At 37.5% G+C, this 12,906-nt stretch overlaps 1 protein-coding gene across 3 annotated transcripts in view; it reads left to right on the forward strand.

Moving 5' to 3' along the window:
* Window positions 1-12,906, forward strand: part of SIPA1L1 (signal induced proliferation associated 1 like 1) — a 199,426-nt gene that overhangs the window by 167,021 nt on the left and 19,499 nt on the right. For all 3 annotated transcript variants that reach the window (XM_021543125.3, XM_021543123.3, XM_021543124.3), the window contains 3 exons: window positions 4,750-4,899; window positions 8,775-8,899; window positions 11,575-11,693. In XM_021543125.3, the coding sequence (XP_021398800.1) occupies window positions 4,750-4,899; window positions 8,775-8,899; window positions 11,575-11,693 (394 nt within the window). The remainder of the gene's footprint in view (window positions 1-4,749; window positions 4,900-8,774; window positions 8,900-11,574; window positions 11,694-12,906) is intronic.

The following is a 12,906-nucleotide window of genomic DNA, read 5'->3' on the forward strand; positions in this document are numbered from 1 at the left end:
AAATGGAAAGCTGAATTACGGCATGACTACGGTCCACACTGGCAGTAAAATTCCACAGTATAGAAGTTTTAGAACAATATCATTGATTGGTTTTGTGTCATATTGAGGACTTTGAAACACTTTGGAGTCTTGCCCTAATTATTTGAATGATTTCCATGTAGTCAGTGATAGTAATTATGCCAGTTGTAGTTTATAGGTTAATTCCTGCAGGCAGCTTCCATTTTCAACTGTTCCCGTATTACCTAAAAATCCTAATCTGCTGCAGTGTATCTTGGATCAGTGATGTTTTTCGAACTACAAACAAACACGTCTGTGTTCATCTTGCTTCCTGTCAAGTCAGCATTGTAGTGCTGACTTGCACTGCCTACCTCAAGAGGTTTGAAGATTTGTTATTTAAATGTTCTCATAACATTCTTCAAATTAAAACATGTACTAACATGAGATTATATACCACGCACTTCCTACCAGCTCCGGGACCTAGAGCTGGATGTAGCAGTGAAAAACCAGAGGTTTGTTGGTACGCATGCCTGTGCAGCCAAACTCTTGCAGTGTAAAAACATCGGACAAAGAGCTGTGCTGTGTCATCTCAAGATTCGGTCATTCCTGTTTCACAAGGGCCATCAATGGGGACCAGGGAAAAGCATAAGAAATGCTTTCAAGTGTAAAGGAAGACTTTATTTACTAGGTCTGACAGTCCCCTGGCTGTGTGCTGTGTAAGATTGCCTGGAGGGGGGGTGCACCTGTACTGCTGTGGCTGCTATCTCTACATCCAGGTTCCTGCTGATGGGTCTCTTGGTAGTTCTAGACCTCCTACTTGTTCTTTTGTTGTGAGGGATAGTGAATAATCACTGCTTGCTTGGTCCGGTGTAATTCATGTTTGGATGAAGTGAAGCAGAGAGGATAAATTTCTCTATAATCCCTGGAGCCACTGAGCTTTTCAGTGTGTCTTCATGCACGAACTCTTCTGTACATCTGGTGGCTCGCTGCCTGCCTCTGTTACAATGTGTTTTCTGAAAGGCCATGATCAACTTGAAAAAAACCCAAAAACTTGAGAAGGTACAACATGACAGCATAATTACCTTTTCTGTTTCGTTCACTATCCCCTTCCTCAAAATTGCTGGTTTTTTTTCCTTTTTGAATGGAATGGATTAGTTTCCTTTAAACACGAGAGCATTTGAGACAGTGTTTGCAGGGAATTGTTGTGGCTTGCAGCATTATTAGGATTGTAAAACTCAAACGCATGGAAGGTAAGCATGCCAGAATTAAGATTTGCTTGCTGTTTTCTTCAGAACTTTTGTGTAACTGTATATTCAGATGCTTCTTTTGATTAAATTACAAGAATTTCTTGTAACAGAGGACATCTGCCCATTCAATTCACATAGTGGATGCAGCTCATTAAAGAACAGCTATTTAATTTTTTTTCCTCTTCATTACTCTGTCTTTTATTTACTGGATGGCATTCAAATCCTGTTGTAAAGATGCCATTACTAATTCCCCTCTAAGCTTTACAGTGGCGCCATTACTATAGTTTCTGAATGCTTCATGGGTATTAATTAAACTTACTTTTAAAAATTCTTGTGTGAGAAGAAATGTCTTTGGCCCTCTTCAGATTAAGAACAAAGCTAGAGAGATAAATTATTTCTAATTATTTGTTCTGCTTATTTTGACCATCTCATATTTGGAAGTGTGCCCAGCGTTGTTAATATTTTATATATTCAAATTATAGCCTCAGTTGACATCAGCTGCTTTAGGAAGATTTTAGCTCAGAGATATAGTGGGCCTTGGAATCAAACAAGGCCTTTGAAAAATTAAAATTAACAACAACAAATGAAAAATTGTCATTAACAAATACAGTAGTGGTCACGTTGGAGTGCTCCAGCAAGCGCAAAGTGAGAATTCAGTTTGCCAAGTCAGCACTGACTGTAAGGCCATTTTCCCTCTTCTGCCAGCCTGACACTCTTTTGCTTCTGAGCTCTGCAGCTCTTGCAGGAGAAGTTGTAGCACAGTATAGGACCTGTGCCTGTATAGTTTTACAGGAAAAGGTACCTGTGTATGGTCTTGTAATTAGACTGCCATAGGCACAGTGATCTAGACTGACATTTTTATTCTGATGTGTGTACTACATACCTATGCACACTGAATAAGTGGGGAAAATTACAGCTAATGACATGGAAATTAATTTATTAAGAGCAAGATGGATGCTTTCAATGTCTGTGTTGTCATATTAAACAAAATAAATGTATGTCCATTCCACTCACTGCCTTCACAAAAGATGATGTTCTTCCCATACTTGGCAAGACTCAACCAGTTCTTTCAGGATGAACTAGATCTGTTAGAACTAAATCATGCATGGGATAATCCCAGTTCAATTGACTTAAGTGTAATTGTATCTGTTTAATGTAATGGACGCTTGGCCTATTTTTAAATTCAATTGTGGGACTCTTGCACTTAACCATTTTGGTATTTCTTTTAAAACTCTCTTTTGAAATAGATAAGAGCTTGCTTTAGTATGGTTTTTAATTATAAACAAAAGACAGACTCAGATTATTTTAGCTATAGGGGCATACTGCTAACGCAACACAATACACCTTTTGTTTTGGGAAGTGCCTTTCATCAAAAGATTTCAAAGCAGTTCAAAAAGTCAATTTGAACTAATTTGCTCTTAAATTCTTTTATATGTTCAGAAAATGAAATGTATTATAGTATTAGTGGGTTTTAGTGTAATTGTGAACTGTACTAACAAAAATATACTTCTGCTTTAAATAAAAGAATATCCTACCTGACTAGTTGTTCATCTCTATTGTTCAGACTACATTTATAATACAATTTTGTTTGCCCTCAAGATCTTTCTGCTTTGTACATGAGTTAGAGCTCTATGACATAGTTCGGAAGTCTTGATGTTCCTTCTGAACAGTGCTGTCACTTTTTGGTGACGTAGAGGAAGAAAAGAAAAGGCATAGCCGAATATGAAATGAAAATGTAAGCATTTTTGAACAGAAAAAATTTCAAAGAAACTATTTGAGAAGTAATTGGTTTCCTTGCCATCAATTCCAATTTAGTATTGGGAAAAAAGGTCATAATTTAAAACTCTGTATTGCTCTGCAAGCATAACTGAGTTTAAATGTGTATGCCTTTATAGGTTAGTGAGTGCTAATGAATGTGCATTTTTGTGTGGCCAAACTATTTGTTCTTCTTTTTAGAGGAATGCTTCTGGGAAAATAAACTGCTTGGCTTATGGGTCCCCAAGTTTTCAAGTCTTCAACCATGTGATTTGCAAGCAAATATTTCAAAATAGTTGCTTGATAAATGTGGGAAAAGTTAAAATGTGTTTAGTAGACAAGAAAGGCATTACTGGATATGGTGTAGTATCAGGGTTTAGATAATTCCTTTTTGTCTCAGAAATAGTTACTATTAGTTATATGCACTTTATGGTGATGGTGCCAGATGTTTGATCCAATCATACTGCTCTTTCCATTTTAAGGTTTTGTTAGTTAACTGCTTTCTTGCAAAGTACTTAGGAGGACAATGCACCTTTGATGTAAATATAAATATATATACGCACACTGTTTAGATATATGTGTATACATAAGGACCGTTAATCTGTTCAATTATTGCTTTTTAATTTCCAAAATATTTTTTTTAAACTTCAAGGTTTTGCAGTATTGTGGTGAGAGCTAATTTAAAATCTGCCACTCCTTTGAGATACAGATTTAAATGGCCAGGCTAAGATCTTCTGATGCCCAAGACCTGAGCTGGGTGCTGAAGCAATTTATCTATATGTTTCACTGAAGTCATTATCTATTTTTCAAATATTAAATTATTTAGCTTGTTCAAATTACTGTTTTTCTAGATAAAATGAATAAAGGCTTTTGTTCACAGTAGGATTTTGATGTTTGTGAATGGCATAATTCAAACTTCACTTAAATCACTGTCAAAGTTTTGAATAGCTTCAGTCACGTCTGAGTAGAACAAAGAGCCAGCTAACAGCAGTGAGTTCTGCTGGGCTCTGGGAAACAAAATGCACAAAGCTAGCAGTTATCTAAAAAAGCCTTTGACTACAGAACAGGATATTAGTTGGGCAGTACAAGCCTGCTGCTTCCAGCCATTCTGCCCAGCTGCATGTGTTACAGTTCAAGACTGTTTATTTGCTGTATGGTTATTCTGACAGGTGAAGGCTTTATGTGACTCAGGTCTGTGTTTTCAAACAGAGTTCTTGATCTATTGAGATAGTTTTGTATTAGAATGTTGAGTTTTAAAGTGGTATGTATAGATTGCATTGCATTTTTTAAGTCCTTGTGTTTTAATGTGGACAAGTTTGGTGGCATAGAGGTAAGCTTGATACTCTTGGAAGAGTTTGCATAGGCAGCTCACTACAGTTTAAGTTCTAGGCAAGAGTTTGCTATGAGAATTAGGAATATTTTCTTCTATTAAGTATTTTGATGAGGAATGTCATGATTTGTTATTCTTTACAATCAATCTGTAACAGACTTTAGAAACCAGGATGTTTTCCTAGTGTGTGCCAAAATTTTCTTCATACATTGGCCTTTATTTCTTCCCATGCATCCAGGGTTTTACAGTTGATTTTCATGGTTTCCGGTAGATTACTAAGGGGGAAATGTGTGCTCCTTCAACTGATAGGATGTCTGCTGTCTCCATGATGCCACTGCTTGCAGCTGTGGCAGTCTGCAGGGTGTTGAGCTGCCTTGCAGTGTGATCCTGCTGATGTGAGGCTTCCCTTGCTCTGAACAGGCTGTCCCCTGGCTCCGATGTCTACGTCACCGTCTCTTCCATCGCCTTAGCAAGGTCGCAGCAGTGCCGTAACTCTCCAAGCAACTTATCCTCCTCGAGTGACACTGGCTCTACTGGAGGCACGTACAGACAAAAATCTATGCCAGAAGGGTAGGCACCAGACTTTTTACATATTCTGTTTCAGCAGATTTTTTGTTCTCTGTTCCATTTGTTGTAATGTGTGCTCAAGGAGTGCTTATATAGGCTCCTGTCAGCTGTTGTTTACATACATGAAACCATGGCTGTTTTCAAATAACACTGTCATGCTTCTTGAAAAGCCAGTTTTAAAAATCCTTGCTTCCAATTCTACCTGGCAGCCTAACCACTCTCTCTGATCCTTGTCTACAGCTGCTCAGGTTACTACACAGAAGGACTTTTATATATTTGAATATTTTCATTAAAGGTGCTTGTTTCATGTGGCAAATTGCTTCCTTTCACAGGTTTAGATTCTAAAGGAAAAGAAGTAATAAGTTTGGGACATTGCAGTCAGTTAATAGTTGAAGCAAAGTAGTATTGAGTGCAGCTAAGATATGTAGGCACAAAAGTGCTAATTAATCCACAGCTAGCTTCTTTTTCACATATTCACAGTCATTCTGTCTTAAGGCTTCTAACTTTTCAGAAATTTTCAAACTCTCTGAAGTGTCAATGTAAGGGGCAACTTGCAGAGGAAGAAATTAAATCTGTATCATTTTCAGAGAGCACCGAGAGAACCAATAAATCAAAGATCTCCAAGTAGAGGAAAAAAATAATTGGCAGCAGAGCAGCTGTCAACTACATTCCAAATTACTTCCTATAGAGAAGATAAAGGGGCAAAACTGCTGATAGTTCACCCTGCAAATGTTCCCTCTGAAGTATTCTTGAGTACTTTGCAGGTCATTGTGTGTAATTCATTTTGCTTTGGGTCTTCTATAAAGCAGAAATATCTTTATTTTAAAAAATAGATTATTAGTAGGATTAAATGTCATTATCCAGAACTGCTTAGTACAAGGACAGTGTCTTTTGCCTTTGGATGCCCTGTGCCAGTCCAGAGAACACTTTTCTGAGCATGTGTTTGAAAGAGTACTGCTTCTTGCTCCATAGCACTGAAGATTTGTCCTCCCCTGTCCTTCCTGCAGCTCAGTTTGTGATTTTATGAAGAGTCAGTCTCTTCTCTGCTGCTCACATTCATGAAGGCTTTGATTCATGACACTGTGAGGCCTGTTCTGGCTTGACTTCAGGAGATTTGCCTTTAAGCCTGTAGAACTTTGCTGTGAGGAAACACTAGCTATAGGTGTATCCAGGGCTCTACAGCTGGAAAAAGGCACTTAACCTCTTTATCCTCTGTAGACTTTCTGGCTCACTCAAATCATGCCAGCAGCATTTCTGTGTTACCTTGAATTCTCATGAGTAGATTGTGCTCCCATTTTTGTTTGCTCTTTTCCAGCTACGTCATTTGCGCTACAAAAAAGGTATTGCTGCCATATGTCCTTAGACCATCACAACCAAAACTGCTTGAGTAAGAAAGGATTTTCAGACACACTTGAAAGTTTTAGTGGTTCTCAGAGCACACCAGCAACCATCCCAACCCTTTTCCATCTTTTAAGTTAATTATAAACATATGTTTACTACAGCATTCTTCAAGCATTTTGAATTTTCAGCAAAGAGATGTGTCCTAGAAATCTTGGCTATATTGTAATATTGAATTTTAGTTCGGTGCAAGGAAACACAGTTTAAATGGAATAATGAAAGAAGCAATTAATACGTGAACTTTGCATATTCTTCGTTGGATGCTCTTTAGAAAAACCCCAGATTCTTAACTCCAATTATTTTAATATTCTGTTCTATTCCTATAAAAAAGGCAGTTTGTCTCCAATATTGTCCTTGTACACATGAATCATACTTACTCGGGATTGCCCTTAAACATCTACCTAAATGGTAAGCATGTAAAGGCTAAATGGAAAGCATGAAAAATGTGACTCTTAAAGAATGTTTTCCTTGCCTCAAGAAGAAGTTTAATGTCTGTCCCTTTACTAAAAGCCAGTGCAGTTCCATGTTGATTTTCTGTTGAGATTGGTCTGAAGGAGCAGGTTCAGGGCAGCTCTGTAGCTATGTTTGGTATCCCAGGTAGGTCTGGTCAGCATTATTCCGGATGTGTTGTTAAATTAGGGGAGAGAAATTGTAACATTCAGTTCATAAGATGTTAGAGAGAATATCTTGAATATCTTGAATTGGTATTGAAATCACCATGTTTAATTTAGGTATTCGATAGGTGAAATCCTACTTAGTCTGTGAATAGAAAAGGAAAACTTACTTTTTGCATAATTTCAATGTATACTTTTTACATTCAGAAGGCAGATATATATATGTTTTCCTTACTTTTTTTTTTAATTCATCAAAATGTATGCTGTATCTATCAGGGAGCAATGAACAAAAGGGAAGTATGATTGTTTGGGTGAATTTTCAGAAGGCTAACATTTCAATATGTGCTGCACATTGCAAGCATGTTCCAGCTGCTTCTCTTTGAGGATGGGAGTGGGATTTGGATTTTGTTGTTCTGAGCTGTATAATGTTGCTGTGGTGGGTTCATATGAGTTACCAGGTCTGTGAATTTCAAGTGGGATAACCACACTGGGCTTGTTCTGACAGCTGGGAAGCTGTCTTACTTTGGAGGTTGTGTGGGGCAGTCTGTAGCTCACAGAATGAGTAGACAGCACAGCTGGGCTGTTTTATTTTCTTTTGTTTTATTAGACATTACAGATAAACTCATTGATATAGAGATGATGTATCAGCTTGTAATTATTTTGTGTGTTATTCTGTGCATGTAGTGTTGGAGGATTTTCTTTTTCCTTCAGGGTATATCTGATTAAAATAAAAATCTCAAAAATGCATTATTCTTAATGAATTCTTAATGATTGATATGCTATTTCTGAACCCAGCTATAATTCTTGCAGACTTATAAGTGATTTATATGTAATACAGAACTGTAGATTTCAAGTCTTACAGGCTTTTAGGCATATGAGGCATGTAGGCTCAGTGTGGCACAGGGGCACGGTGTGTCTCTCTTTTCATTAGCTTGATCTCCTTGAGTTTACTCTGTCTTTATTGATCTTTCTGAAATCCATCTGCCTGTTCTGACAGGATTTACAAAGTCCATTGAACAGAGTTTTCATTTTGCTCTATATACTTTCTTTTACAGCAATACGTGTATATCTCGCTGTTTTCTTACACCTATATTTAGTTTGCACTAATCCACTCAGATCATTTTATGATCAAATAACTTAAGAATTTACAGAATTTATAAAACCCTAGGATTCGGAAATCCATATTCAACAATCGACTTTATAGAGGCTTATTTAAAATATTTGGCAGTGTTAATATTGTCCCAAACAAATCCATGTTGTTGGTGTATGTCTGCATCGCCCAGAGATATGACCTTACTACTCTCTTGGTTGGAACCCAGGGAAATGGCTGAGATCCATGGGAATTGTCCTAGCAAACTTTCTGATGCTTTCTTTGACTAGTTTGAGGTGATGCTTTGGGGTTGTTGAAAGGATCTGATTATTTCCCAATAAACACACCTCATTTCCCTTTGTTGTTTTTATCCAAACTTTTACATTTTACTTACTGTGTTGAGTTTTTTACAACCATGTAACAGTCTGGTCACCTTTTTATGTAAACATCTGTGTAAATAAAAACTCATCATTTTCTTTCTTGATGTTTTGATCTGGTCTTTTTTCAATTGTATCATTGTAACCAGTTGTTCTTGCCCAAGGATGCTCAACAAATTAACGCATATTGTAATTGAATGTGTTAAAGCTGGTAAAAGGGTCTGGAGAGCTACCACAAAAATGAAATAGCCAAGCATTATAAATCCCTCAAGCATTTGTGCTATGCGTTGGTTTGCCCTGTTGTTCGACACCGGCTTATTAAATTGCTTTTTTTCCCCTTGTGTGTGGTTTATATATATATCTAAAATGCTTATCTGCTTTGTGTTTTGGGGAGAACAGGTTTGGAATTAGCCGTAGATCCCCCGCTTCCATTGACAGGCAGAACACGCAGTCGGACACGGGCGGCAGCGGCAAGTCCACGCCCAGCTGGCAGAGGAGCGAGGACAGCATCGCTGACCAGCTGGGTACGTACGGAGCCCTGGCGGGCCCCACGCTGACTTGGCTGCTCCTGGCACACACAGAGCCCTCTTCAGCACGCTGTGTTCAGGGGCTTGCAAAGTTAGCCCTGTTCATCGGGATGAATCATTAGGTCTGGAGCATGCACTGAAGCTTCTGCAGTCTGCTTCCTTGAGACCTAGAAGTATCACCTGAGGATGAAATGATTTCATTTCCTTATTTGATTGGGGGATTAAATCTGCCCTAATGGTCTTACCCTGAAACACTGCTGATCCTTTTAGAAGCAGCTGGGCAGACACACTTATTAATTTGCCTTGCTGCTGAGGACTTGTTTGACCTTACCTGCTCTGCTGAGTGGCTTGGCTTAGTTCAGTTTTTGCTTACTTTGTCTAAAGTGCTTGTGATGCTTCCTTTTCAAATGGTGCTATATAAATGCAAATCGATTGTTTTATCATTGAAGCTATAAAAAGACCATGTAGAAAATGGAAAAAATACAATTAAAGTTTAAATATTGAAGTAAATCTTTAAGTAGGTGATCACCTTCCCAAATGTGTACATTTTCATTGCACATGCCAATTAACCTGTCAGTTGAGGGAACGTATTAACTACATAAAACAGCTAGGAACTGAGAATTTACATTGTTAGGCCTTCGTTTGAAGTTCTTGCACATAGACCTTTTGCTATAGCTGTAGCTTGAAAGGATTACCAGTAAGTCTGACACCAGTGAAAATGTCCTATCTACAAACAGCAGTTTTCCAACGTGATGACCCTGGCCAAGGTTGCTAAATTGTGTTTCTCTAAATTTTTTTGCCCTAGATGAAACAATTCTATACTTAGTTATTGCATCACTTTACTGCATCACTGTACAAATGGGCTAATGTTCAAGGGAGAATACACTTCAGTGAGATGAGGAATTTAAGGCATATGCTGCCAGCCTTTGCTTCTGAAGATGTTCTTGGTTCACACACCTTCAAAACCTCAATAAGCTGTGCTTTGTTATCAAAGCTATCTGTCAGTCCCTCCCTTACAACTCCCCTCATACTTCTCAATAAAAAACTGTCATTATACTGATCTGCAGTTCTAATTTTGACAGAACAATTTTAATCGCATGTATTTTGAAGCTGTGTGATGGCAATGACACATGTAAAAATGATCTTTTGCTCAGCATTACTTCTGCAGACCAGCAGTTGGGTGTTGGCGCTGGCACTGAGTGGAGCTGCCAACAAGTTCTGTTCTACAGTGTCAGGTGTCAACATATTAGCAAAATAAATAAAGCTAGAAAGAACAGGAAAAACTGCATGATAGGGGAGATGACTCCAGCATTTGGAAAAGGATGAGAAATACACAATGACATAAAATGCCTGTATTTTCTCTTGTGTATTGTCCTGCATTCATCAAATTGGAAGCTGCATCTCTTTATTGTCAGATTGGTGAATCTAGCTGAAAGTTTGATTTTATGGCAAATAAGTACATTTCCACTTGGGATAGTCTGTCTCAGGGTAAAGGAGTCTTCAGGTGTAGTGTATCCACACACTGACACCTTCTTGGCCTATCCTCTGCTTCAGAGCACCTTAGTTCTGTGTTTACCAACACTGCTTGCTACCACTTGCCAGGGGAAATCAAGTTTGATCTTATTACTGGTATTATGATTATTATTCTTTTAAAAAACTCACAACTTTTATTTGTTTTTTAAAAAGCTCATAATGCTGCAGATCAAGATGAACAAACCATAGCTGTGGTGGAGAAAACACTGCTATTTACAATGGATATTGTTAAGTACTTGATGTTTGTAAGCACATAATCTACTTAAAAGGAGCATTTTTAGAAGTGCAGAATATATGTAGTAAAAACTCATAACTGAGAGAGATTCTTTTAAAATATTGACCTTGGGCTCTGAGAAGGCAATTACCTACCTAACAGGCTGTGTCTGAACACCCTCTAGAATCCACAGTTATCTCCTTGGAAAATAAGTTTTATTAGCAAAGTGCATTCCTCTGAGTGTCCATGTAAGAAGAGTGATTTGACTTCTATTTACTTTTATCAGGTTTAATTTAAGAATTATTCCCTTTGTACATCTATGCAGTTTCCACATTCACAGCCAGCAATGTTTAAGATAGAGTAAAAAAAAAAATCTCTTGACATAATACTTTCTTCCATTAGAAAACATTTATTTAACTCAAATTTGGTAAGAAATGTGTAGTAGTTGTACTGGGGGAAAATTGATTCATTTAAGTGATCACTGTAGATTTATGCTATTGTCTTGCCTTACATAGAATGCCATTTAAGGAAATGTGGGTGTTGAGCCTTTTAAATCTTTTGTCAGCAGGTATTAAGTATTTAAAGATCCAATGTCAATACCCTTTGAAATGGAATACTCTGCTGTTTAAATGCTCTGATATAGTGCTGTTGGACAGTGGGAACATAATACCTTTATGATACCATTGTTCTAACAAAAGTCAGAATGGTGGCAGCTGGTTTTTCATGGAGCCCTAATGATTTACACCAGGCAGGAATGGGTCCCTGCTTCCTCGCCTGTGCTCTATCACACTACGTTCTATATATTACAACAGTACCTCTTTCTGGCAAAGGTTGTCTTGGAAAAATTGCAGTGTAAAAGAAGGTGAGATGTTTTCTTAGCTTGTAGCATTGCTCTCTCAGTCCATGGGTGTGTGCTTTGTTGCAGAGCCAACATGCCATCTCCCAGCAGTCTCAAAAGTATTGCCGTCCTTCCGAGAGAGCCCCAGTGGAAGACTGATGAGACAGGATCCCGTGGTACACTTGTCTCCAAATAAGCAGGGTCATGTAAGTTATCCTCAAAAAGGAATTATTTAATGTTTTGTTTTTGCTCCACAAGTTCTTGATACCAAAACTGTTGTTCTAAGTTATATTTAGAGTGTCAGTTTAAAAAAAAAGAAAAAAAAATCCTGTTCCCTACTAGAACATGGAGAATGCAGCACAGCAGGCCTGTTGGTGCCTAAATCCTATAGCACAGCATATTGAAATATTTACTGCTTAATAAAGTTTTGCTGCCAGTTGATCAGCAGTCTCTTGTCTGTTATCTTGTGAGAGGCAAAGGATTACTAGAAATTTACAAAGCTATTCCTAGACCTCACATATGAGACTTACAGTTTAACTAGTGTGACTTCTAATGCAATGCCCAGAAAGCCACTGCTTGGAGACAGAATTGTGATTTTGGTTTTGTATTTTCTCCTTTTTCATAACATACCTTGAGCACTGTTGGAAATCTGTCTCCTGGAATCCTGCTGAAAAAAACCTACTTGCTTTACGTGTTTTGAAGTTCTTAAATAGTAAATTGTCTATCTGTCTCTGCAGAGTTAACCATTCATACCTTTGTGGAGACTGTCACTTCCTAATTTTTATACAGAGAAATAGATAAATACAGTAAAGTTAAGCTTTAAGCTTTAAATTACTCAGTAAGCTGTATTACTTTTTTTTATTTGTCCAGCAAGCTAAAATACAGAGTTGTCTTGCATGATGTTACTGAAAGTATTACTTGCATTTATTTAGATGTGTGAAAGCCTTTAATTGGTTCCAAGTCTTTAATTTGCTCCTGTTTGCCACCATTATTCTTTCAATGAAATTGGCAGTGTTGCTTTTAGATTATTAATTCATAACAACACATTTATTATTCAAAGAAGAAAACAACAAAGAAACCCGAACAGTAACACACCTGTCTTCATATTCTTAGAAGCACAGACGAGTTTTTAAATTTAGATTGACCTGTTTTTCATGAGATGTGTTTGACTGCATAGTGATGTAGCACATAACTCATTACCTTGAGTGCCAAGTGCAATACTGGAATTATTAATGCTTGCATTATTCTGGTTTAGTCATTGCTAAAGTAAATCTTTATTATGTGGATGGATGAGCAAGTGATGAAATTCTTAATGAAGAAAAGTTACTTTAATTGGAGATAACTAGGAGTCCAGGTCAACTTCATATTCACCCATTTTCCTGTCAATTCTTTCTTTGTATTAAATAAAGACATGGATTC

Source organism: Lonchura striata, chromosome 6 (genome assembly GCF_046129695.1).
Source record: "Lonchura striata isolate bLonStr1 chromosome 6, bLonStr1.mat, whole genome shotgun sequence".
Taxonomy (NCBI): Eukaryota; Metazoa; Chordata; class Aves; order Passeriformes; family Estrildidae; genus Lonchura; species Lonchura striata.